The sequence below is a fragment of the Primulina huaijiensis genome, chromosome 16 (assembly GCF_012295235.1).
Source record: "Primulina huaijiensis isolate GDHJ02 chromosome 16, ASM1229523v2, whole genome shotgun sequence".
In the NCBI taxonomy this organism is placed as follows: domain Eukaryota; kingdom Viridiplantae; phylum Streptophyta; class Magnoliopsida; order Lamiales; family Gesneriaceae; genus Primulina; species Primulina huaijiensis.
The window spans coordinates 18,295,183-18,320,378 of record NC_133321.1 but is presented as its reverse complement, the minus strand read 5'-3'; the positions used below and the strand labels follow the sequence as shown (position 1 = coordinate 18,320,378).

Here is a 25,196-nt window from a genome sequence, read left to right as displayed (position 1 = left end):
CACTGCATACCGCATTAGTTTGTAACATAACATTTCGATGTGTTTAATGTTGATGTATAAACTTCGTTAAAGTACATACCGCATTAGGTTGTAACAGTTCAATTTGTTCAATGTTTATACACTTTGTTTATGTCCATGCATTCCAGTCTGTCGAGTTTATTGTATACAAGTACTTATAAATCATAGACTATTTTACACCACAGATTAACCTCGTTGTACACAAGGTTTTCTAAAAGTATTTCTCACTGGGCAAAATGCATCAGTTAACCTGCGTAAATTCGAGTGCATTGGCATCTGGATCCCGTGTGAAAATTGCTGGTCTCCCTGAGCGACTAAGGGTGTAAGGAATGCCTGCATTAGTAAAATACGGTATAAGATTAACACACGTTTACAAACAAACATGGTAACCTGAGAAATCTTAGACAAACTTACCTTCTCTATCAAAGATAGATTTAAGTTTAGACACATCTAGAATGGCAATGCAAGAGTGACGATCTCGACCCCCGTGTTCCGGCCGTCCCAATAATGGATCAGGGTTTGGAAGCTCCATCAAATGTATCATCTCAGAACCCACCCACAACCAAGCACCCCTGTAGGGCAGTTTGTCGTGTGGGCGTGCTTCATTTATTTCAAGACCTGCTTAGTTAAGCTAAAGTTGAAATCTTGGATATTTCCTCTTGAACAAGGATAAAAATCATCTTCAACACAAGATGAGATATTACCAAGAATGTTTTGGTAAAAATGAAGCGATCTTTCAAGGTTTTCACACAAGATCCCAACATGGTGAACGCCAACAACTCCATAATCTGCACAGAAGCAATCTCTGTCAAATACTAACCGCGAAACTAAGGCCTTTTCTTATCTTATTTGTCAACATGGTTAATCATTCAGTCGCTTGAACATGGTTAAGCATGAGAGATACAAGATGTAAATGTGGAACCTCCAATACCGATTTAAAAATTTATGAAGGAAAAAAAATGAGAGGAAGCAATACCAATCTTGTCATTAACTGCCTCGACTGGAGGTAAGTCGGCTTCCAAAGATGTTTTATTTCTTATAATCAGAAACTGCCCACGACGCCGAGTGGCAGGTCTCACAAACAAATATCCTCTTTTACCTGGTGCTTTCGAAGCGAGGGCTTTCGTATTTACAGAATCCACCTACAGGAGAAACAATTATCAATCCATCCATTGAAACATGATGACAAAAATAGGGAGAAGCTGCAACAGATGGACTGGAAACAGCCATCCAATATTGTGCACCCACTTCATCTCAGAGTAGGCCACATTAGCTATACATACTTCATTTGCACGAATAACCAAATAGAATACTAAATAATTGAAGTCCCCCACAAAAGTTGTTCCCTCCTAAACCGTATCCCTTTCCCAGTTCATCCTTCCTACCATATCAACTCTCAACAAAATCACCAATTTTATCCGACAAGCCAAAGAGAAGGCTTCAAACTCGAAATACTAATCTTATAGCATCTCTTTTTCAATAACTATTATGAGCCCAGTAGCCGGTGACTGAATCTCCAAACCCTCCAACAATTGCTGATTTCTCAGGGCATCATTATTCCTTTCTGTACGAGGAGCAAGAGTATTTAATCTAAATCATAACCCGCTGTCGAAAAAACCATTTTTATCCAGATCTTGAACTTGTACGAAAATCCTGTCATAAATTTATCCAACTACTGCATCAAGACTCGTCAAATTTACGCGTACAATAACACATATATGGATGTAGAAATGGGATCACACGGAGAAGTGATTATCGTCACCTTGTTTAGTGGTATATTGAGAGCAGGACTGAGTAGCGAAGCCATTAAATTGAGCTTAAAATGATGAATTAATAAACAAAATTCGATCTTTTCCGAGCTTGTAATTTTGATTAGTGAGAAACGGCAGTTAAGAGCTACCGAGTGGCCGCAATTTAGTTCATGGCTGAGGATTCCCAGTGGAAGAGCACCACCCGTGGACTTCTGGGGGTCAATTCCTAAACATGTTGAGAGTACAAGGTCTCTCGTTAAATAAAATTATTATTCTTTTAAAAGACAATTTAATTGAAGGGTGACATTTTGTAGAAAAAAATTTATAGACCACATATCAAACTGGAATTTTATTTAAAAATATATTATTTCCTTAGAAAAATCACTTTGATCATTTAACGAGTGAACTTGAATATTTTTAGTTTTATTATTATTATTATTATTATTATTATTATTTATAGATAAAATGTAAATAAAAACAATAAATGAGTTTCTGCCTAAAATAGTAAGTTTTCGCCAAAATGAAAATTCTAAAAAAAAGAAATATATATCATGAATCCTGAAATAGGTGTAATGCAATAAATGATCGAAAGCATTTGGTTTTATGTAATTTTTATTGATATCTTTTTATACAAAAATTTCTCTATTTTCTTTTTAAAAAATTAAAATGAAAATTGAAGATATTTGAAAACATAAACTTAAATTATTATTTGCATTGATTATATCAATTCGTTCAAATTTGAACTTAAATCATTTGATATCAATTCATATGAAATTTATGAATTATATGTTTTTTATTTTCTTTATTCAAATTAAACTGATTTTCATTGAAAAAATAAACTACTTTTAAAGTTTTACATCTATTATATCAATTCATTTAATTTCGGATATGGTTTTGTGTTACTACGATATCATTAGTTGTTATTATAAATTTATAAATAATCTCGTTTGATTTCTTGATCACGTTCAGACAATCAATTTTTTATCAGAATAAAAATAAAAAATGAGTGCAATATTCAGTATCACATGCGAGGTGAATCGTTCAAAAATTTATTGGCTCTTGAACTCTAATTACCTGCATAGAAAATAAATATGCAATTAAATGTGAATTATTTTAAATGTATTTTTTACCATTCAAATTTAAATTTTGACATTCTTTCAAAATATAAACTACATTTAAGTATCTGCATTGATTATATCATTCTATTTAATTTCAGTTATGATTTTAAGTTGTGTGTTACTTTTATGTACTTTATGTTTACCACTCTCTATCATACTAAATAAAATATAAATAATTTTAACTTTTTTCAAGTTTTTAAAAGAGTGTGTGTAAACTATCATCATCATTATTATTACGATGATTCATCTTAATAAAACTTTAAAATATTTATCCTAATAAAAATTTAATATAAATTATTTTACCATGTCCAAAATAATTTATGATAAAATTTGAATTTTGATAAACAAAAAAATATGTGATTTTTNGAATTTTTGAAAATATTTATTTATTATTTAAAAATTTGATAAACAAAATAATATATGATTTTTAAAATATTTTTTCTATTCTTTTAATTAATAACAATTTTAATTTAACGATAAACTATTGTTATCATCATTTGAATATTATATCAAATGAAATAAATATTTTGATACAATATTTTTTATAATAAACTTTTAATATATTCATTATCTTATATCAATAATTTTAAATAATTACTCAAACACTAATACTTACTAATTTAATCATTAATTATATAAAATAACACTCCGTACATCGCACGGGTGAAATACTAGTATCAGAACAAAAAATTATATCATTTTAAAAAAAAACTATAATTAAACATATGTGTACTATATGATTTTAAAAATAGATATGTTATTTTTTAATACTATCGATGTGGAGAACTCAAATCATCGATCAAAGAAAACGAAGAACAATGATCATATAACATGTAGTTGAGAAACACCTTGAGTTTCAAGGTTTAAAAAAAACCTTGGGAATGTATTTATATATTTATATGTCATATATATCTACTCTTCTGCCCTATATAATATCTCACTTTTAATTTTATATTCCTATATATATTTATGTAGGCTTACAATAGAATGTAGAATAAAAGAGCAAAATCGTTAATTCACAATTGTAAAATAACGTCGTTTTATTCACACTTTTAAGTACGTAAGTAATAATAATAATAATAATAGACTAATATTTCANCCACAGTTTGAGTTGGGGTTTAGTTGTTTATCCCAGTATATATATATGTATTTATATACCGGGGCATGTCCCGAGGATATGATTTATTGTTGCATGAGTTGTTTTGATTATGTGCGGGCATATTTTATGATGTGAGATGAAATACTATTTTTAGTATTCAAATAATATATTTTGGGCTCATTGTAAAGAAATTTTAAACTCGTTTTNATACATGATATTTTTTAAAGTTTTCACGCATAGTCCTCCAGCGAAACAAAGATATTAACAATATGTTTGGATGTTTAAAATTTTAGATTTGGATTTGAATTTGGAAGTAGAATTGGATGTGGAATTGAATTTGAAAATTAATGGATTTAGAATTTCTTCTTGTGTTTGGTTTGAAATTTAAAACTTTTATTTATAATTCATTTCTTGTTTGGAAAAAACAAGACTTGAATTTAGAAATTTAAATATTACCAAAATAATCTTAACTAAAATTTTTACATAAATCAATATTTAAAACATATTATTCACATAATTAAAAAACAAAAAATTAAAATTAATTTTAAAATATATTTCCCTATATCATTTCAATTATTTATTTGTGTTATACAAACTGCATAAACTTTTATATAATTAATCAACTAATCTTAACGAACACAAAATGAATTATTAAATTAAAATAATCAAACATAACATCTAAATATTCAAATTTAAATTATACGAATTAAATTATTTCAAAATTAAATATTCAACTACATCTTAATTTTATAAAAAGAAAAATAAATTATTATTGAATAAAAAATTGTTCAATATTCATGACAACTATAATAATAGATATCAAGAATCGAATATGCAAAACAAAAAATAAATAAATTTGTCATTTAATCCAACTATTACATATAAAGATGATAGAAAGATAATAATTAAAGTTTTTTTTATGGATAATTTTTTAAGTTTATTCAAATTTAAATCCCATCAAAATCTTATCACGTAGCTTTTTATGTGGCTTGTTGATTAAAAAACCAATTAGTTATTTGTTTGCATTATAAAAATTCAGTGTTCCAAACTTGTCAAAATTCAATTGTACTTCAATCTTGGACACAACTAAAGGTTGTATACTCGTATATGCATATATGTAATATGGATGTAAACTAATCGAGTCGGTTCATGAATTTTTCGATGTGACTCAATAAATATTTGGTTTGTATTCGAATTTATTGAACTCGAATATTTTCAAACTTTTTTCGAGCTGAACCTGATTAAAAATTATTTTGTTTTTAATCACAAATATTAAACACATAATTGGTTTCAAAATAGGGGAAGTTGGTGAAAAATACCCAACCAAAACATTTATTTGGGTTCACTCCCTACCCACAAAATTGTGGTACTATGTCATACAAATTGTGGTACACTTCATGTGGAAATGTGGTACACTTCATGTGAAAATGTGGTACTAAAAAATTACCTAGGGACTGAACACAAAAAAAAACGGCGGCTGGAGAGTTAAGTCCAATTTCCCGTTCAAAATACGCCGTGAGGAATGAGGATACAATATTATCGATCCTCGTCCTCTTTTATTTTTCATGAAAACGCCCTGACACTGCTTTTTTATATTTTTTTAAAATATGTTTTATTTTAAATGTTGATAAATTCAGTAACAAGCAAAATAATACACATTTAATATAAAAAAATAATTTTGTGAAGGATATAAATAGAATATAAATAATTTCAATGGATATATATGTGTGTGGGGACGAGAACTATTGACAATAATAAATAAATCGGTGAGTGGCGACTCTACTCGACAACAAGGGGACTTGGTCATATTGATTGACGCCGTCACTGTAACTTCATGTATATTTTTTAAAGTGGTGCGATAATCTTATAGAGATAATTTAAAATAATATTTTTTATTCAATCTAATAATTTGATATTTTAATAATAGTAATTTAAATATAATTAAAAAATACAATTACATATAATTAAAGTTTAAAACGTAATTAAAAAAATTACTTTCAATTAAAAATTACAAATAATAAATTTAACAAACTATTAACTAATTAAATTACTAACATATTCGTTTACTAATAATTATTTTTCTTGTATTCATATAATATTCACATTCGTTTACTAATAATTATTTTTCTTGTATTCATATAATATTCACATTGAACGTTACTTAAGTTTGGATCATTCATGTATTTTCTCATTTTCTTGCTATATCTTATTTCTTTCTTACTCCTCAAACTCATTTCCTTCTTCATTTCCATATTTAGCTTAACTTTTGCAAAATGTTTTTCAACTAGAGAATTATTCGCATCCTCTTTTTTCATATAATTGTCTTACTTTCTTTCATTTCTTTGAGCAAATTCAAAACTTTTGGAGCTTTTGATCGTTCTTCTCTCAAGCTTTTTTGAAGGCTTTCGTTCTCGTTTATCTTATTATTTTATTTAATTCATGCACCTTTTCTCCTTCATCGATGGTGGGTTTATCTGAGGGTGTTGAGAAAATATATGGAGATGATTTACCATCAATATTCTTTAGTTTCTTGGTAGCATTCGTTGAAACACTTATGAAAATTTTGAATGATCATATCTTTCATTCAGGTTACTCTTTCAACACACGAACTTCCATAATATTGTTCGGATATTGTTTGAACTTCGGTATACTGAAAATATACATATAATTAGTAATTTGCTAAATTTCAATTAAAATAAATATTTCAAAACATATATGTTTATCTCAAATGAGATACACTTTGGTTGAATGTTTTTAGTTCACTTATTTTATTTTAGAAAGCGAACATTCGTTTCGCAACATCCGTGAAATGTCTTCGCTAGTTGTCCCAAGTATGTACTTTCCATCCGTTTGGCAACTAATGGTTGTATTCGTTCCAAACCAATCCCAAAAAATTAGTGTTGCTTTGATCAATGCCAAATACCAAATTGGTAGAAACGTTGACCATGCCTTTTCTAGTAGTTCATATTTAGTTTTCGTCTAATATTTCCTTGCGACGAGACGACTTCACTCTATCGTCAGCAAATATCTCATGCTCTTTCTTTCATGGTTTAGGAAGAAAGATTTTGTTGAGATTTTAGGAGAAATTGAGTTTTGGAGAACATAAAATTCAACATTAGGTTGATGGAATATTGAGAATTAAATTGAGCAGAATTCGGTGAATAAGTGAAATATAAGAAATTGCAATTTTTTTAAAATGGTGTCAATTTACAAGAATATGATTGGATTTTCAAAATACGATTGTTGATGATATTTCATAATTTTTTAAAACAAATTCAAAAATTTTCCCCAATTTTTTTTATGATTTTAAAATTTATTATCATTGTTATTACTATTTTTAAAAGGATGGACCAGTCATTTTTAAAATTTATTTTATTTTTTAAACGATCATATTTGACGATTCATTTCATTTTATATATAAAAAAGAAGAAAATTGAACTTCACAAACCTGTATTTCAGCCATCTCTGTTATTCCAGCAACTTCTCATCCCCTTTTCCTAGATCATCATCATTAGTTTGAATGGAAAAGGTACTGCGAAATTACGCTCAAGAAAATGTTTTTTTTAAAAAAAAAAGAAGAAAGGAGGTTGTGATGATATTTTTTTCGATCCTCTGAGCTAATGAAACCGGGGAGGAAGAGGACCCGTATCTAGACGGGCCAACCCGGATGGCTTGTATCCATGGCGTGGTCTTGATTCTCTCGCCTGCCCACCAGATGCGAGCCTCAATGTTTTTTCTTTTTAATAAATAAATAAATATTTATTTATTGCGTACATGCAATTCAAACAAAAATTAATTTAGTATTTTGTTATACGCCGTATCGGATGGAAATGCATTATTATTTATTAAAACGATTGATATTATTCTATGTTGTCGGACTTGGTAAAAATATTTTATCTGTTTGGTCCTTGATCAAACAAATATTATTCTATGTTGTTGGACTTGGTAAAAATATTTTGAGGAGGTCTCTGGTAAGACGGTCTCACGAATCTTTATCTGCGAGACGCGTCAACTTTACCGATATTCACAATAAAAAGTAATATTCTTAGCATAAAAAGTAATATTTTTTCATGGATGACCCAAATAAGAGATCCATATCACAAAATACGACCTATGAGATCGTCTCACATAAATTTTTGTCAAATATTTTATATGTTTGGTCTTTGATCAAACATCTATAATCAAATTCGGACAATTTAATTTAATTAATTAAATAGATTTCGATTAATTATAACATGTAATTAATATCGCTATAGTTGTTTGATTTAAATAAATGATTTATTGAATATGTTCAAAAGAGTTGTGCTCAGTAGACATAACATTTTCAAATGCTATTTCGTAGATTTTACAAATACAAAAATTCTGAAGCAAATTAAAATAATGTTCAGAATTTTTTACCATAATTTTTGAGTTTTTTTGTTAAACTTTAATAGTCTATTTAAGTTTTTTTTAATGCTATATTTCTGCTTTAGCTTAAAATATATATCGAAAAAGTCATGATATATATTCAATAAGGTTACACATTGAATTACAAAGTACATTCGAAAAAAGAGTTTTCCAACTAACATGTAAGGATAATTTTTCGAATCAACTTATTGGGTAGTGGATACACGTTTCAGGAAAAAAGACAATAACCACAATAATTTTTTAATTTTAAAAAAAATAAAAAAAAATCTGTGTTTCGAATCGAGTTTGAACTCGAATATACTCGTATCGTATTCGAGTCTTAAATTTTTATTAATATTGATTGATTGGATTTGTTTATACCTCTTGTGTATGATAGAGACCTGACATATATTTTTTTAAAATAACATTTTTAACTAGCACAAATATTAAATATTTAACGAGTTTGAAAATAAAATAAAAAAAATAGAGAGAGAATCAATCAGTTCAAATAACCGACACACAGTTTCGTGACACCTGGCTGTACAAATGTCAAAAGCGGGACCCACGTGGACAGAATTGAATGCCAAAGTACAGTGGGATTCGACACGGAAAGCCCCTTCGGTTGNTGGGCCCATGAGAAGCCCAGGTATTCTCCTATAAATACCAGGTTTGAGCGTACGGTTATTTCATTCACTATATTGTTTTCAGCAGCGCCCTTAGCTGCTACCCCATATATCCTCAGTCTCTGACTTGAGCGTCGGAGGGGCTACGCCAGGACACCCTCCTGGCCCCCTTCTAACGGTCTTATTCTTGATTTCAGGCTCAGGGTAATCTTAAAGCCCACGTCTGAATTAGTGACGCTCGTTGGGATCGGACCCGAAATTTCCCGTGAGTATCAATTTATTTTGTAAATATCTACATTTCCTAAACAATTATTTCTTTTAAGAAATAATTAATAGTTTACACAATTTTTACTTTTAAATTTAAATATTTGAAAAATAATTATTATATCAATATTTTGTTATTATGTTTTTAAATTTTTATTTAATTATTTTGTTAAATAATAAAATAATAATTTTTACATTCTTGTATATTAAAAAAATCTTATATTTTTTTAAAAAAAAATCACGATTTTTTTGGAAAAAAGAGTTACGAGTTGCTCGGATAGGTCGGGTTAGCTGGGTTAGTTTAAGGTCGGTAAATTTTCTTGTTTTTTAATTAATAAGCTTTTTCTTACTTGTAAATAAGGCTGATTTAAGTTAAATGTACTTTCGTTTCTTTTTTTCTTCAAAAGGTTATAGGTGTCCCAAATCCCTAGTATTATTTCTCTATATTCTTGATTTGGGTGACGTGTGGGGATCAAAGACTGGATTTTTCAACACATGGAGGAGAAGGGGTAGAAAAGTTTAGTTTTTTTTTTTTACTTTTCCCGATCTTTTATTATTATTTAAATTAAATCTGGTGATTTCATGAATGGTTATTAATATTCTCTTGAAGGACGCCTTCTCAGATTAATGGAGCCTTTCTTATAGCCTGTAAGTTTTGGTTTAAATCCTTTTTCTGCTCTATTCCTCAAGAAGATGCTCGACATTTTGTGTGGGAACTTCCCTGAATTTGTTTTCCTTGTTTCTCCCCCCCTCCAAATCGATTGCTTTATCTGAACTTTCTTTGGTTCATTGATTCTCTTGCTTAAGTTAATCTCTTTCTGACTTTATTGGAACCCTTAAGTGATTTTTCTTCTAAATTTTGTATCGAACCTTGTAGCTCGGTAGAAATTCTTGTTGGAGTAATTTGTTGAAATATATATGGTGGTTGATGGATGAAATAACTCCTGTAATTTCTGTTTGCTTTAAGCTGGGAAATCTAATTTATGAGGACTCTGTGCTCACGACTTGTGTTGATATTTCTGGGATTGAGCTCATATCCAACACAAGAAGCTTCTTGTTGGAAGTGGAACCATCTATGACTAAACTTCCTCTATCAATTGAACACATAAGTTTTACTTCTAGTGTTCCTCAAGATGAAGTTGTCGCCGAGAATGAGTCGAATTTTGATGAATTGAGTATTGGCGAAGCCGATCTTTCGGCAATGAGTAGGGAAGATGTGGGTCGTGTCGTACTTAGCGACCCCATTAATCAAGAACTGAGGAAAGCTGGTCTTATACCATTCGACTGTGACTCGATTCCGGCCATTTTAGATTGTGGATGCGAATCAAATGGAACTAACACACCATGTATGGATGAGTGCGAAGTGTTGGAGGTTGATTTAGGACCGACAGCACTTAATTTCTTGGATAAGGATTGCTCCGATTCAGGGGAATCGATGATGGAGTCAGTGGTAGTAGAGGATCTTGTTTTGGTAGGAGAGAATGGTGAGACAATGGTCATGCTCGACTTGAGTAAAAGAGTTTCGGAATCCCTTTTCGAGGTTTCCAAAGAAACAAAGATAAATAAGCATAATTTTCCACCTCTTTGGGGATTGGTGTCGATTCAAGGAAGGAGGCCTGAGATGGAAGATTCTGCGGTCGCTTTACCACGATGCTTGAGATTTCCTTCCCGAATGTTGAGTGATAACCCTCACTTATGTTCATCAGATCAAGATATCACTGTCCACCTATTTGGAGTTTATGACGGACATGGAGGTTCCCAGGTAACTCTTGCCATTTTCTTGCTGTTCGATTTTGCAACTTAGCGTGTTTCCATTCAATATATGTAACAGAGTCAATTTTGGATGCATAGGTTGCTAATTATTGCAAAGAGCGTCTTCATATAGCCTTAACCGAAGAGATTGCTAAATATAAACAAAATTTTAATGACATTAAGTATAGCTGGAAGGAGCAATGGATGAAGATTTTTCTTGATTGTTTTCGAAAATTGGATGATGAAGTTGGCGGTTCTCCCGAAATCGATGGAGATATTACCTCTAACCCGCTAGTGCTTCCACCCGTCGCTCCCGACTCAGTTGGATCTACGGCTGTGGTGGCGATAGTTTCTTCGACCCATATCATTGTTGCGAATTGTGGTGATTCGAGGGCAGTCTTGTGTCGTGGGAAAGCAGCCGTGCCCTTATCTACTGACCATAAGGTTAGGCTCAAGTTTATCAAAATCAAATATATTGTGCTGCTGATGATTTTATCTGTTGTTGCAAGATTTAACCCTTCATAACTGTTTTCAGCCTCGCAGAGAAGATGAATGCGAAAGGATAGAAGCATTGGGAGGCAAGGTTATTAGTTGGAATGGATATCGAGTTTCGGGTGTGCTCGCGGTGTCAAGATCCATTGGTATGTTCTTTTTATACATATGCGAAGAAAGTAACTTTTACCCATAAAAAATCGAGTTGAGTTGATATCCTTGACGCTGTTTTTCAGTAATATTATAAAATTGACAAACGAGAGTGCCATATGGTTTTTATTTTTTAATATTGAAACTTAAATATGCGGTGTTGTTTTGGTGTTATTTTTGGAACTGACGAGGAGCATACAACAAATCCTCTTCCATGGAAAGAACAATTTATGCTTGTCGACCTCATCTAATAGCAAAATAGTTTAAAAAAATTTAGATGCCAAGTGTTCAATAAATTTTCTAGCAGGTATACTAAATATGAGAGTAGAGAAAAACATGGTCATTGTCAGGTTAAAACGCCATCGACACTTTCCGACATTCCCCTTTCGTGTAGGTGACAGATATTTGAGTCCATACATCATATCCGATCCAGAGATAACATTCCATCCTCGAGCGAAAGAGGATGAGTGCCTTATTCTAGCTAGCGACGGCCTTTGGGACGTAATGACAAACGAGGAGGCTTGTGATTTGGCTAGAAGGCGAATCCTACTCTGGTACAAAAGAAACGGCGGTACCCTTTCCAAAGATAAAGATAGAGGTGAGGATACCGATCCTGCGGCACAAGATGCAGCCAACTACCTCTCACAGGTTGCTTTCCAAAGGGGAAGCATAGACAACATATCTGTGATTGTGGTGGATTTGAAAACCCAGCGGAAGGTTAAAAAGTAGATGGTGTAAACTCTTCTAATACATGACTTTGATACTTTGTCGGCCAACTCTCGTTGAAATGATGATAAAATTTTAATCTCATTATCACGTTAGTTGCTGCATATTCCTTATTTTAAAATATACTATGCCAAGAACTCAAGTAATATAGTGTTATAAACATCTCAAAATAATAATAATAACTAGTTACTCTACACACATAAGTACAGTTTTTTTTATCATTATCGATAGACTAAATTGAAATTTGACAAATTATGGAATGACTAAATTGATATTTGAATTGTTGAAATAAAAAAATTGATATTTGAATGGTTGAAATAAAAAAAGAAAAATAAAAGTGTGTTGAAATTTAAAAAAAAATAAAAAATAAAAGTCTTCCAACAAGTTGGTGTCTTTCCTATGTAGTTACTATCATGTAATAAAATAGAATAGATAGAATATGATGTAATAAAATAGAATAGATGATGATGATGATGATAAAAATTAAATTAAAAAAATAATAATAATAAAAACGTGAGAGAGAACCCCACCAACAATGTATTATATATTTTTATATTTAAAATTATTAACACAAATAACAAATAATATACTTACGTTATATGATAATGAGAAAAACGTGATAAGATAAAAATTAGAACGAAAATTTAGCTAAAAAAATCATACCAACTCAATTATGGTTCTTATAAAAATTATTTTTTGTAAAATTAAATTTATATTAAAATTTAATATACATGTGTACCAAAAATAGATATAAAATAAAGAATATATATTGCTACTCAAAGTTTATTATTGAATAAAACTATTTTATTCTCAAATTTAATTAGAAAATTTCCAATTTTTTAAAAATAATTTTAAGTCTCCCGGCACCCTGGAGACCACGTGGATAATAATCCTGACGTCAAATGAATCCAGCGGTGAGGATCCTCCCAAAACGCGTGTAACGCAGAGAGAAGCGCATGGAAACTGTCCACCGCTCAGAGCTCTGCACACACCACTGCCACGTAGGACAAATGGACCATGATCTGCCACGTGTAGGAGCCAGATGATTCCTTAACGCAAGATGACTCCGAATGTTATAAAAATTCCGGACAATCCTTTCTCCAGACGATCCGATGGAACAAATCAAATCAAATCAAGAAAATCTACGTAGATTTTGTGTTCCGAAGGAAAGAGCTCATTACTGTTATATATATCTTCAGCCTTACCCTTCAGAGGAAATTCCCGTATATTGATTATACAGCAAGCAACAAAATTCACAGATCAAGAAATTAAGCGATATCAATGGAGGCTTCCGGTTTGATTTTCAGTCAACCCCCCTGCTTTTCATCTACGACTTCTTGTAGAGAATCGAAGTACTGTGGCAGAAGCGGAGTATTTCCTGGATTTTATGATAATGCTTGTCTGCAATATTATCACAACCGCGGCGGCAAGTCTAGCTGCGAGGTCTCGTCCATGGGGGTGATTAGATGTGAAAAGGCGATGAAGGAGAACAAGGGCCTGATGAAGATGAAGAAAAAGAAGCAGATGAAGTTGCTCAAGGGCCTTTCCAGAGATCTATATGCTTTCTCTCAGATGGGTTTTGGATTGGATTCTAATCTTGATCAAGATCTGCTTCATCAGGTCAAAGGCACCACCATGACGGTATGATTCCGTAACCCTCGTAAATAATGTATTTTTTCTTGATTTTCCACTCCTTACGAAAATTCAGATTTCACCTTAGATCGTTTTTTCCCTATATTTGATATGGTAGATTAATGATCATGTTTAAAAAAATCTATGTTCAGGAAGCGGCTGATCTTTTACTGGAGCAACTTCAGAAGCTCAGGGCGGAGAAGCGTCTCGAGAAGAAAAGGAGACAAGAACAGAAGAAACTAGGGAAATCCTCCGGGCAGATGCGAAACAGCCTTAATCTCGTCGAAGTGTCGTCCAGTTGTTCAGAATCATCAAGTGATAGTGAATGTGGCGAGGTAATAGACTTGAAAGACCTTAAATTCGCACAGCCAAAGCAAGAGGAATCCGTTCTGCCATCAGTTCTTAATAATGACACTCTTGCACCATCTCCAATTACTCCAAGAACATCTACACTTCCAACTGAGAAATCATCAGGCACCTTAGAGACCGAGTGTTCGAGCAAACTCGAGGTATGCATGGGAGGGAAGTGCAAGAAATCAGGAGCAGTAGCCATTCTTGATGAATTCAAGAAAGCTGTGGGGATTGAAGGCGCAGTTTCAGGGTGCAAATGCATGGGTCAATGCAGGGATGGTCCCAATGTAAGGGTTCTGATCGGTGAAGCTGGTGATTCCAGGAGTGTTCCTATCAATAATCCCCTGTTCATCGGTGTGGGTTTGGAGGATGTGGATGAGATCGTGTCCAATTTTCTTGGCAAGCCTGGCTTTGCTGCTGCAACTTGATTGTGTGCAGTCTTGGATATGTTTAATTCTAGTTTCTTGAAATACCTGTAAATATATTCTTGATTTGTTCAAATTTAAGTACCATGTTTAAGGATTGAGCTTGATCATGGTGCTAATAGACCGAATATATTCTTTATTTTGTTCAAATATATGTAACTACTTTGTTAAGGATTGAGCTTGATCTTGGTACTAATAGACTGAATGGTAGGTTATTTAGCTTCCCGGTGTTCTCCACATTTAAGGACAAAATTTTCAACAATTAACATGAGATTAAAGTAATAAAGCAAATGCGTGCATTATACATGTTCATGTATTTCTGAATGTCACATAATTGTTTGTTTCGTAGGTTTCTGAGACGGATTAAATTTAGATATAAGAAGGAAAACACAATCTCCAACGATTTTCAATCAAATAGTGAACACTTCAAAATCTACATTTTCTCCAATTAACCATTATTTTTTTTATATTTCTCGTCCAATGATTATAAAATCTCAATGTATTACATGTGGAATCAACTTTCAATTTCTTATTTAAACAATATTTCAAGTCATACACGATATCAACTGTTTTTTTGGGAAAAAAAAAGAGCAATATGCGATACTTTATTTGAAACGAGTATAATTTTTATGAGATAATATCATGTATTTATAATATATTGAAACGAGTCAATTATGTTCAGATTTATAATAAAAGTAATAATTTTGACACAAAAAGTTAACTTTTTTCATGAATGATTCAAATAGAATACCCGTTTCATAAATTTGACATTCATGTTAGTTTTTGTGTAGAATTAAAACCAAAGAAATCCATCCACTTCAGACATTGATATATGATCGTTAATTTTTATGTCTACATTATCCTACAAGTGTATTTGTATTTTAAAATAATCAAATAGATGGTATTTTTTCCGATTCTTCATTTTTTGTCGTATCAAATAGATATATTGGTATCGAAATCAATTAGATATATTGGTATCGAAATCGAGACTGCTGAAAAAGAAAAACAGAATACATAAATATTTTGACAATAATTACATAAATTTGGATTGAACTTTATTTTGGACTGGATCAATTAAATGGATTAAAAAATTTGACGTTCGGCCCAATAAAAAAATGAGACTCGTATGGGTCGTGATTAAGGAGCCTGCTAAATCAGCCCAACTTTATTATAAACGGTCCATTCTATGTCTCATTTCCCTTCTTAAGTTCGAGTTTGTTCCATTTACTGCAGGAAGCAGTGATCTCCTTACTCAGCACTAGTCCGGTACCCAGGTTCCACAATTTTTTCTTGATTAAATCCATCTTATTTATGTTTTCACTATCCTTCTCTCTGATTCGTCGTTTCTCTTGAATTTATTGGCGTCTCTGTGAATACGGGTCAAGCTTTTTCTGATTAATAGTATTGAAGTGATGAGAAGAATTGCATGATCCCATTGTTTTGTTACCCTAATTTGTATGGATATTGGGATTATCTATTCTTGATCCATTCTTATTTTTATGTGATGTGTGTCTTTATGTATTTCTTTTTCAAAGATTCTGTTTTGGTTTAATATTTTAATTCTCCATAAGTTCATTGTTGGATGCTGTTTGGTTTGTTGTGGTAGGTAGGGTGGGGAGTCTGGGGGTTTGAACTTTTGGGGTGTTCGATTGTTTTCAGTGGTATATTTTAGTAGACTAGTAATCTTTCTTAAATCTTTCTAGGTGTTATTCCAGTTGAAGAGGATGGCAGCTCAGCTATTCTACTCTCCTCCTGCCGGCGGTCTTGGCTCTGTCACTGCTACTCGTCATGATGTCAAACTTGGTACCAGATTTGCCGATACTACTTTCCCTAATAGACTTTCCCTACCCTCATTACCATGTAGTACCATAAAACTAAAAAACTCGGATTTGGTTTCCAAATTCTACATTCCATGCGCTCGTGGTGGTGGTGGTGATATTGGTGTTGGTCGTGGTGGTGGTGGTGGGAATGGTGGCAGTAGTGAGTGGAGTGGCGGTGGGAACTCAGATGAGTCCAAGTCTTCGTCGGATGCATTTGGACTTATTGGGGCTTTTATAAATGGATGGAGATCGAGGGTTGCTGCTGACCCTCAATTCCCTTTCAAAGTTCTCATGGAAGAGTTAGTCGGTGTTAGCGCTTGTGTTCTTGGAGACATGGCGTCACGCCCCAATTTCGGGCTCAATGAACTTGATTTTGTCTTTTCGACGCTTGTTGTTGGTTCCATACTGAACTTTGTACTCATGTATCTCTTAGCCCCTACCATGTCTTCTTCAAGCCAAAATCTTCCAGGAATTTTCGCGAATTCTCCTGCAAGCCATATGTTCGAACCAGGAGCTTATAGTCTGTTGAGTAGGCTTGGCACTTTCGTTTACAAAGGAACGCTGTTTGCTGCTGTTGGTTTTGCTGCTGGGCTTTTCGGGACTGTTATTTCAAATGGATTCATTAGCATGAGGAAAAAGATGGATCCAAATTTCGAGACGCCAAACAAGCCTCCACCTACGGTTTTGAATGCCGCGACTTGGGCAATTCACATGGGTGTCAGCAGTAATTTCAGATACCAAACCTTGAATGGAATAGAGTTCTTGTTAGCCAAGGGACTTCCAACGTTCTTATTCAAGACCTCGGTTGTGGTTCTGAGGTGCTTGAACAATGTTCTTGGAGGAATGTCGTTCGTGATTCTGGCCAGGATAACTGGGTCACAAAGCGTTCATGAGGTAAAACCTGTTATTGTCGAGGATAGCTCAGTTGACAAGGAGAAGCTAGTGAACAAGGATGACGATTTGCAAACCAGTGAGTATACTTCCAAGTGATCTTGGTCGTACCAGACTCTCTCTACAACTTGATAGAAACGAAAGTGACCGAACCTCTTCGAAGAGTTATACGTGTTCCCCCTTTGGTCCTCTTTTGTTGAGCTGGATCGAAATGTTAACGTTGTATTTGGGTTTAGTTTTCTTTGATAATGTATTTTTACGTGTTTGTGTTTGTGTTTGTAGTAATTGGGATCCTTGTGTTGAACTAGAGTTGGTTTTGTTTTTGAATATGAAGTTCGGTGAATCCGTTTAATGATGTTGGGCTATGCTATGGACATCGACTTTTGGCAAAGTTGTTACTGATTTTATTGGTTTGGAGTGCTCTTTCTTAATAAAAACTCTTTTTCATATATAAAAAATAGAATTCTGAAAGATAAATTTAATGCATATGTGGCTGAGATCATTAAATTATGTAAATAGCACTTTAATGTTTCCAAGTTCATGGATAAACTATATTTTGAATGTGTCAAATTTATTTTGTGTAGTATTGATGTTTGAATTCGTAATTTGTCCGGAAAAAAATCTTATAAAAAATATTTTATTTTCCCCCAAAAAGTGGGTTGTTGTTTTTTTTTTTTTTAAAAAAATCATATAATGAATGGATATATTATTTTTAAAAGTATACAAGAAAGTCCTAAGTCACAAATATCTATTTTTGAGTTCCATCTAGCTTATTTTGAAAATTAAAACATATATTTATTTTCTATTTTTTTTATGAAAACACACTTGGAACAAATTTATTTATTTATTTCTTTTGAAACTAACTTGGATTTTTTTTTTATTTGGGGAAGTTACAATTGTGTCAAAAAAAATTCCACAACTTGCAACAACTTTTAAGTTAAAAAATATAATGTATAGTTTTCAAGAAACGCAAACGACAAAGGAGAAACGAGTAGTGAAACCGACGGAGGCAGGCCAGGTGGGTGTATTAATTTCTTCAAAGCCAAGCGTACTTGGTTTACTTTTCTTGTAAACGTATTCCCTTCAAGATTTCTCTTTTCGATTATCCTCTTTCAAGAGCTGTGATCTGAAAGCTAGAAACTTTTCCGAGTATATCAATCAGGATTTAACTATACGTCAAGTTTCCTAGTAAGCTTATGTGTAAAAGTTTTACTTTAATTCTGTTTCTTTTTATTGTCGTGTATTGGAGTTTTATGTGTTTTTCGAATTGGGTTCTTGCGATTGTTTTTCATTTTGTTGACTCAAGCTGTTGATGTATGGTGGTTTATGCAAAATGGGTTTCATTTGGAATGGTGAATTAGTGGATGAAAAGGGCGAATGGTATTTAATTTTATGGTTTTTTTCCAGTCTAGTTTTGGTAGTGTATTTGATGGATGGGATTTGTGGAAGAAACATTTCAAGAACTCTATTGAAATTCGGATGGACACGTCGACCTTCACCAATTTGTTAAACTCTTCAAGTTGTTCAATCCCCTACACTCGACCCCTCCAATGTTCAAGTATTTCGACTTATTTTCGAAAATTTTAGATCTGATATTGCATGTACGCTAGCGAGAGCTTTAAACTTCCCCGACTTGAACTATTATTATGCGACTCCGGTCTTCTGTTTTCTAATATTCGATCTAATAAATAATTTTATGCATCTTGAACCTGGAAGAACCAATGGAACATGCTGCTTATGCTATAAAGTCAATAAACCCAGAGAAATAGCTCATCACATTGAAAAAATAATACAATTACATAGACGTATTAAGTATTTGGGAGGGAAAAGAAATGTAGGAAACTATAGTAGCTAGTGTTACTACATAGAAATCGTGAAATGTGGAGAAAAGGGAGCAATCAGATTTTTTAGGTCGTGGAAAGAAACAGGATTCATACGTATATATTCATCTTCTGTATCTTTAGTGATCATGCCACCATTCACATATTTTCCATGATGCATTTTGAATGATTATGAGAAGATAGCATAATGAGTTTCACAATTAGCTCTATATAACACATAGGATGCTGACATGATACGGTCAAGTTAGAGAAGTTCTCTAAATATCTAGAGAACCACACAATTTCCTCCCTGTCAAGAACTTTCAGTGGTTGGGATAATTGGACTAAATCTATTAGTTCAATAGCATGAACAACTACGAATCATCTTCCCCACTAAACCAACTTTTAGATAATTTTCATGGGTCCTTTGAAAGTGCTTTTCTTGGGAGGGAAAGATTCAAGAATTTAATATCCTAGGATGATGGACAAAAATTTGTACAATATGTAAAAAGATGAAGCCTTGAAACTCATTTATTTGAGTATTTTCTTTATACCTGACCAAATATTTAACAAACAGGAAGTACTTAGACGGTTTTGTTGTTCTATTACTTTTGTAAAATAGGTTGCCTAAACGGAATTTGGTGGCAAGGATCTCAATATACAGAAATATATTGCCTTTGGAGGACCGCCCATGGAGCAAAGTAATTAACTCGAGTTTTTGTTTGTTCTTTTGTTCGATGATTTCATTTTAAACTTAGCCCACAGCTTTTTCTTTGACACTTTAAATTATTGGTAGCTCTCTTAAATTCTTTAGGTTTTTTTCCTTTTTGCTGGGAAACGATTTTTTCTCAGCAATTAGTGTTGAATTTTGAAGCTTTATTGAATGCTATGGCTCGCAATACGTCATGGAATCATTTGAAAAGTTTAACTGTAAATTGTATAATAAATTCTCAGAGTTGAAATTGTTGTTTACATCATCAAACATCAGCCACAGAAACGCGTGTCATCCTGACTGTGGTATTAGAAAACAATTTAGCATTCAACTTTGTGGTTGCTGGGGAACACCACTTGAAAAGTTTTTATGTTTTAAAATAGCTAACATCTTTTTTTAACTGCAATTATAGTAAGGCGGGTGGGAATAAAAAAACAAAATAAGAGCCTTACAAGCCTCCTGATGCTACAATTGGCACTTCTTGGTGTTACAGATGCTTCCATTGAGGAGGGAGGGGGTAGAAATAGCCTTGAAGTAGTCACCTCAGTTTCTGATAAACGTCTTGATCTTTTGAGACCATCAGCTCGATTTTACTCCATGCTTAAAGGTAGTTATTATTTTTTGCATACGCGGGACATTATTAACGAGGTGGCTTTTGGAGCTTTTTCGACACCATTTCTTGTTGCCTGATCGAGCCATCATTTCTTGAGTCCTACTTCTTTCTTGGTCCCAAGGAGAGTGATGTGCGGAATGTTGATACACCTTCTCATGCTAAACATTTGTTTACCCATAGCCACTAGCTCAAATAATAGTGATAATAATAATAATAATAAAATTATATACTTATATATTCATACACACGTAGTGATTTCTGATATGTTATTTTTGGGAAACAATATCTGAAATGAAGTATTTTGTTTGCATGAACAAATAAATGTGTCATGTAGTGAGCGCATACATTAAATAACGTTGCAGCTAATGCACCTTTTATTGAACATAATATGTTTATAACAAAACCAACACACATAATGCTTTGGTACATCTTTACAGGAAAAATGGCAGATGCTGCAGACAAAGTGAAGGGAAAATATACTTTGATTCGAGATGAAGATGACTCGCAACTTGGGATATATGAAAAACCCCTTCCTTGCTTTGGTTGTGGTGTTGGATGGTTCTCGTAAGTATTATCCTTGTATCATAAATGGCATGCTATTTTTTACAAGCTTTCAGTGAATGACTCACAGTCCCTTTTTCAGTTTTCTTGTAGGTTTCTTGTGCCCACTGATGTGGTATTACGCAACGATCTTGTATTTCCGAAATTATTACCGTAGGGATCCCAGAGAACGAGCCGGACTTGCTGCTTCTGCCATTGCTGTGAGTATATTCCCTCTCATAATTTGTTTTTCTGATGCCGCAATGTGTAATTCAGGTTCAGAATCATCTTGGTCTCGTGTTTCTATTGCAGGCCATGGCATGCACCATCGTGTTGATAATCATAATCTTAGTTCTACTTCTCTAGTGCTGATCTTGATTCCTGAAAGTTAGTATCAGCATAGAGTTGGACTTGCACAACAAAAATATAGATGAAGAAAATTCCTTACCGTTGAAATTGAAAGTAGTTCGGAAACTTACCACCAACTTGTTGATAAATATTATATTTTCTACTCGTCTCTTTCTGAACTATGGATGGTGAAAAATGAAAATGTACTCACGAAATGCTCAATGAGAAATCATACATACAGACACACACCCGTCTTTTTGGGAGAAATGATTCGTTTTCCTCATTTCTTGTTTCTGTTTCTTGTGCTGGATTTTGAAGACTTGATTTTTCTGTTAGGGAGTTGGAATTAAGGTTTTATTGGGCGACATAATTAAAAGATATTAGTTTTAGGAAGAGACTGCGTTTTGGAAAGAAGTTACTACGATGGAGTTCGATAAAAATAAGGGAGATAGAAGAGCATTTTGAGTTTCCACGAGTAAGACTAGACCTTCGTCATCGGCAAAAATTAAATTGCAAAGTATATTTTCACATACATGCTGTTTTTTAAAAAAAGTTAAATATTAGACTTAATTATACAATTAAATTAAATAAAAGAAAAAATATATAAAACTGTAAAAAATATTAATCATGGAAATTTAAATCAATATACTGCACTCGACAAAAATAGCGAAGGACAAATACGTGGAACCTGTAACGAATTATTTGGATTGAAAATGTCACATGTTTTAACTTCATATCAACTGCGTAACACAACCAATGACTCGTCCAACTATCATCTGATCTACACGCACAATCTGTGTACAAAATTCTTGTAAAACATAAAAATGATTAACAAAAATGCATCGAATTAATATTTCCTCATTCCCAACCAGCCGCGATAAGCTCGGAGAAATTGCTGTAGACTCTTCAAATTTTGTCACAACTCGAGTTTGCTACTGCTACAGATGCAATAGCATACTGGGTTAAGTTCAAGATTGCATTTTAGAAGACTGATGTTAGGTCCCTTAGCTGCTGGTGACCAGGCGTACATATTTGCCATCATAGGTAAACCTAGAACTTGAACTTATCTGCACAGCATTGAAGAAATTATAGTAACAAAAGGTATTTATCATTAGAATGTCACATGAGAGTACTTTGGAGGCATAAAACTTTCAACAGTAAAGGAACACAAACCAAAGGATTAACACACCTTCTGCTCAAGCATTTCAAAAACTTGGTTCTTGTCTTCCGCAAATCCAGATTCCTTGAGAGATTTTAGAACAAATTTCCGTAGTTTTTTAAATTTCACTACACCATCTGATTCCTGCCACATTCAAGAAAGATGAAACCACCTCAGCTCATGAATTATTCTCTTTTTTACATCAAATAATGAGCCAATAACAGAAGCTTCATCAACGAACAAAAATAACTTTTAAGCAGCTCCATTTTCCATATACATAGCACTTCCTGCACCTCTTTATTTCCGGTTGCCACATAATGCTAACGTTTGCATGGTTAGAACTAACCCACCCAAAACCACCATATTTCTGATTAATAATGTGGAAAACATGAATGATCCTAATAAGTTCATATCATTAATTGCTTAAGAAGTAGATATAAGCTATACAATTTCACAAATGTGATACACTTGAAAATTTTGAGGGATAAAAGACCAGCGTAACATACTGATTTCAGAAACGAAGTAACCAGTTTTTTCCACTTTATTTTCTTCTCGAGGTTTTCCTTCTCTGAAGTTGAATCCAAAATTGCAATTCCCTTGGTCATACAATTTTTGGCTTTCTTCAAGCCTTTTGTTACCTCTGTTTCGGTTTGTTGTATTTGAATAACTTCACCATTACCATCTGTGGAGGTTTCACCACCAGTCTTCAGCTTAGCACCATCCACTTCAGATGCCTCAAGTTTTCTTTTCTTGTCGGATTTCAATGAGTGGGTTTCCACTTCCAAATTATCATGAAGAGAAGTTACTTTAGATGAATTTTGGTCTCTTGATTCCCATAAACCATTGCTTTCAGGAACTTCATTTATCGCATTCTTTTGAGTCAAGTCCGTAGTTCCAACTGCATCTACGGGCTGCTGTTTTGATGCATGGAAACCTCTAGCTTTTGCTCTGTGTTTCTTTCCATCAGCATGAAGAAGCAAGGTTTGCTTGCTTGTAGTTTTGGTGTTACAGAGGCTAAAAAATTAATGAAGTTAAAATAAATGAATAATGCAAAACTGAAGAGAAGTTGAATGTGGGACCCAACATAAACTACCAACTGAAAAAAGAATGTCTCATTTAAAAACCTTGTCCCAACAGGGCCAACTAGCTATCAATTATAAAGAACAGTAGAAGTAACATGTATGGAAGATATCATGATATGTGAACCCTATCACACGTAAACCAATGTCATCTAGCTTCATCAGTATGGAAGAATCATAATCAGAGGACTATCGTATCTACTTACGACTACAGACTACTCACTGGGAACGGAAGTTTACAAGATACTTTTATTATAGAGCCTTAAGCGAAACAGGTTTTCCAAGGTGGAAGATAGTCGGGATATGCTAGTTCTGCATTTTCGATCACCCAATGCTTCACACCAAGCCTCGCGCATATGAGAAAATTACTTTTGATTACCAACTTCTTCAGTCATGGCATGATTCTTTCTACTCAACAAACAAACAGAAATTACACCATGAAGACCACTTGTTGAAGGCATATATACAAATTATCATACCCACAGAACCATGGAGGTCGGTCTGATAATCCAACATTTACATCGATTTCTGGTTTCTGCTTGGAATCATTCTTGGATTTAGTATTAGTCGTTCCATTTGGAGACTTTCCTTGACCCTTTGGACCATATTTTTCCTGAACCCGCAGCGTGCAAAACAAATAAAGATAAAGCACATACAGCTCCGATTGCAGAAAACAAGTAGCAACAAGATCACGAGTAACCCGTGCAAAGTAACCAAAAAAGGGAATGAAATCCACAAAGTGAGATAACGTGAGCCGAATGTACCGATTCAGTAATGCACTGAGTGTGACCTTCAACTGTTTGCTGCCCAAACACTTTCCCACAGTCAATGCACGATAACTAATACAATCAGAAACAAACAAACGAGGGTTAATTCAGATTTCTCCATAAAAGCAGCTCAAAAAAAAATGAAAAACAAAAGGAAACGTTAGAACCTTGGAAGCAGAACACATTCTGAAGTGATTAGGGAGCTTGGGTTTCTTAAGGTTGTCTCCACAATCCTCGCACTGAAACCACACCATTTCTCCTTCGCTCCGCAACCAACAGATGCTAGAGGTTTTTTATTAGGGTTTTTAATCCAGGCTAGTGAAAAAATTCTCTTTTTCTTTTCCTTTGTTTGTTTGATCTTTAGTAACAACTGGGCCATGTCAAACCCGTTGCTTCAAATCGTAATGGCCTTTATTTCCATTCAGGCCCAAACCAATGGGCCTTTATACTCACGCTCGTTTAGTTTTAGAACTGATAAATATCAAAACAATTATCCAGTTAGGTTGGGTTCGGCAAACACAACTAGTCAACCTTTTATCCGACCCGACTAGAATTGAGAGCTGAGTTGATGCCAACCCAACCGAGCCCAACCCATTAACCCCAGTTATGTATGTACAATATTTGAAGACAAAATTAAAATATGCACTTACTGTGCTTAAT

General features: G+C 33.2%; 6 protein-coding genes across 14 annotated transcripts; 4 read left to right on the top strand and 2 right to left on the bottom strand.

Annotated features, from left to right (window-relative positions):
- Nucleotides 1–40: 40 nt before the first annotated feature.
- On the bottom strand, nucleotides 41–2,003 carry LOC140961187 (uncharacterized). Its single transcript, XM_073419533.1, has 5 exons — nucleotides 1,781–2,003; nucleotides 995–1,160; nucleotides 723–806; nucleotides 433–636; nucleotides 41–351 (listed from the first exon to the last, which is right to left on the bottom strand). The coding sequence occupies exons 1-5, from the start codon at nucleotides 1,823–1,825 to the stop codon at nucleotides 260–262; spliced, it is 591 nt and encodes a 196-aa protein (XP_073275634.1). The 5' UTR covers nucleotides 1,826–2,003; the 3' UTR covers nucleotides 41–259.
- A 7,690-nt stretch (nucleotides 2,004–9,693) lies between these two features.
- Nucleotides 9,694–12,463, top strand: LOC140961792 (protein phosphatase 2C 50-like). 2 transcript variants are annotated; one of them, XM_073420491.1, is made up of 5 exons: nucleotides 9,694–9,907; nucleotides 10,227–11,021; nucleotides 11,111–11,455; nucleotides 11,547–11,652; nucleotides 12,048–12,463. In XM_073420491.1, the coding sequence occupies exons 2-5, from the start codon at nucleotides 10,335–10,337 to the stop codon at nucleotides 12,380–12,382; spliced, it is 1,473 nt and encodes a 490-aa protein (XP_073276592.1). In that variant the 5' UTR covers nucleotides 9,694–9,907; nucleotides 10,227–10,334; the 3' UTR covers nucleotides 12,383–12,463. The 2 variants fall into 2 exon arrangements, with proteins under 2 accessions (XP_073276592.1, XP_073276591.1); XM_073420490.1 differs by having other exon boundaries at nucleotides 9,694–11,021.
- Nucleotides 12,464–13,484: 1,021 nt separating this feature from the next.
- Nucleotides 13,485–14,939, top strand: LOC140962095 (diacylglycerol O-acyltransferase 3-like). The gene is made up of 2 exons (XM_073420962.1): nucleotides 13,485–14,020; nucleotides 14,164–14,939. Exons 1-2 carry the CDS (start codon nucleotides 13,661–13,663, stop codon nucleotides 14,788–14,790), a joined length of 987 nt encoding a protein of 328 aa, XP_073277063.1. The 5' UTR covers nucleotides 13,485–13,660; the 3' UTR covers nucleotides 14,791–14,939.
- Nucleotides 14,940–15,950: 1,011 nt separating this feature from the next.
- Nucleotides 15,951–17,915, top strand: LOC140962000 (protein RETICULATA-RELATED 3, chloroplastic-like). 4 transcript variants are annotated; one of them, XM_073420833.1, is made up of 2 exons: nucleotides 15,951–16,061; nucleotides 16,491–17,915. In XM_073420833.1, exon 2 carries the CDS (start codon nucleotides 16,512–16,514, stop codon nucleotides 17,595–17,597), a length of 1,086 nt encoding a protein of 361 aa, XP_073276934.1. In that variant the 5' UTR covers nucleotides 15,951–16,061; nucleotides 16,491–16,511; the 3' UTR covers nucleotides 17,598–17,915. The 4 variants fall into 4 exon arrangements, with proteins under 4 accessions (XP_073276934.1, XP_073276936.1, XP_073276935.1 ...); XM_073420835.1 differs by having other exon boundaries at nucleotides 15,972–16,061; nucleotides 16,503–17,915; XM_073420834.1 differs by having other exon boundaries at nucleotides 16,000–16,053.
- A 543-nt stretch (nucleotides 17,916–18,458) lies between these two features.
- Nucleotides 18,459–21,801, top strand: LOC140960854 (uncharacterized). Of its 3 annotated transcripts, none has more exons than XM_073419160.1 (6): nucleotides 18,459–18,516; nucleotides 19,941–20,019; nucleotides 20,524–20,637; nucleotides 21,081–21,207; nucleotides 21,287–21,404; nucleotides 21,496–21,801. In XM_073419160.1, the coding sequence occupies exons 2-6, from the start codon at nucleotides 20,010–20,012 to the stop codon at nucleotides 21,547–21,549; spliced, it is 423 nt and encodes a 140-aa protein (XP_073275261.1). In that variant the 5' UTR covers nucleotides 18,459–18,516; nucleotides 19,941–20,009; the 3' UTR covers nucleotides 21,550–21,801. The 3 variants fall into 3 exon arrangements, with proteins under 3 accessions (XP_073275261.1, XP_073275260.1, XP_073275262.1); XM_073419159.1 differs by having other exon boundaries at nucleotides 18,470–18,686; XM_073419161.1 differs by lacking the exon at nucleotides 19,941–20,019 and having other exon boundaries at nucleotides 18,479–18,516.
- Nucleotides 21,802–22,215: 414 nt separating this feature from the next.
- On the bottom strand, nucleotides 22,216–24,869 carry LOC140960716 (uncharacterized). 3 transcript variants are annotated; one of them, XR_012172251.1, is made up of 7 exons: nucleotides 24,704–24,868; nucleotides 24,534–24,608; nucleotides 24,249–24,382; nucleotides 23,197–23,704; nucleotides 22,721–22,834; nucleotides 22,474–22,598; nucleotides 22,216–22,433 (listed from the first exon to the last, which is right to left on the bottom strand). XR_012172251.1 is itself a non-coding variant. In XM_073418962.1 (6 exons), the coding sequence occupies exons 1-6, from the start codon at nucleotides 24,788–24,790 to the stop codon at nucleotides 22,536–22,538; spliced, it is 849 nt and encodes a 282-aa protein (XP_073275063.1). In that variant the 5' UTR covers nucleotides 24,791–24,869; the 3' UTR covers nucleotides 22,216–22,535. The 3 variants fall into 3 exon arrangements, 2 of the variants coding, with proteins under 2 accessions (XP_073275063.1, XP_073275062.1); XM_073418962.1 differs by having other exon boundaries at nucleotides 22,216–22,598; nucleotides 23,329–23,704; nucleotides 24,704–24,869; XM_073418961.1 differs by having other exon boundaries at nucleotides 22,216–22,598.
- Between the last annotated feature and the right edge of the window lie 327 nt (nucleotides 24,870–25,196).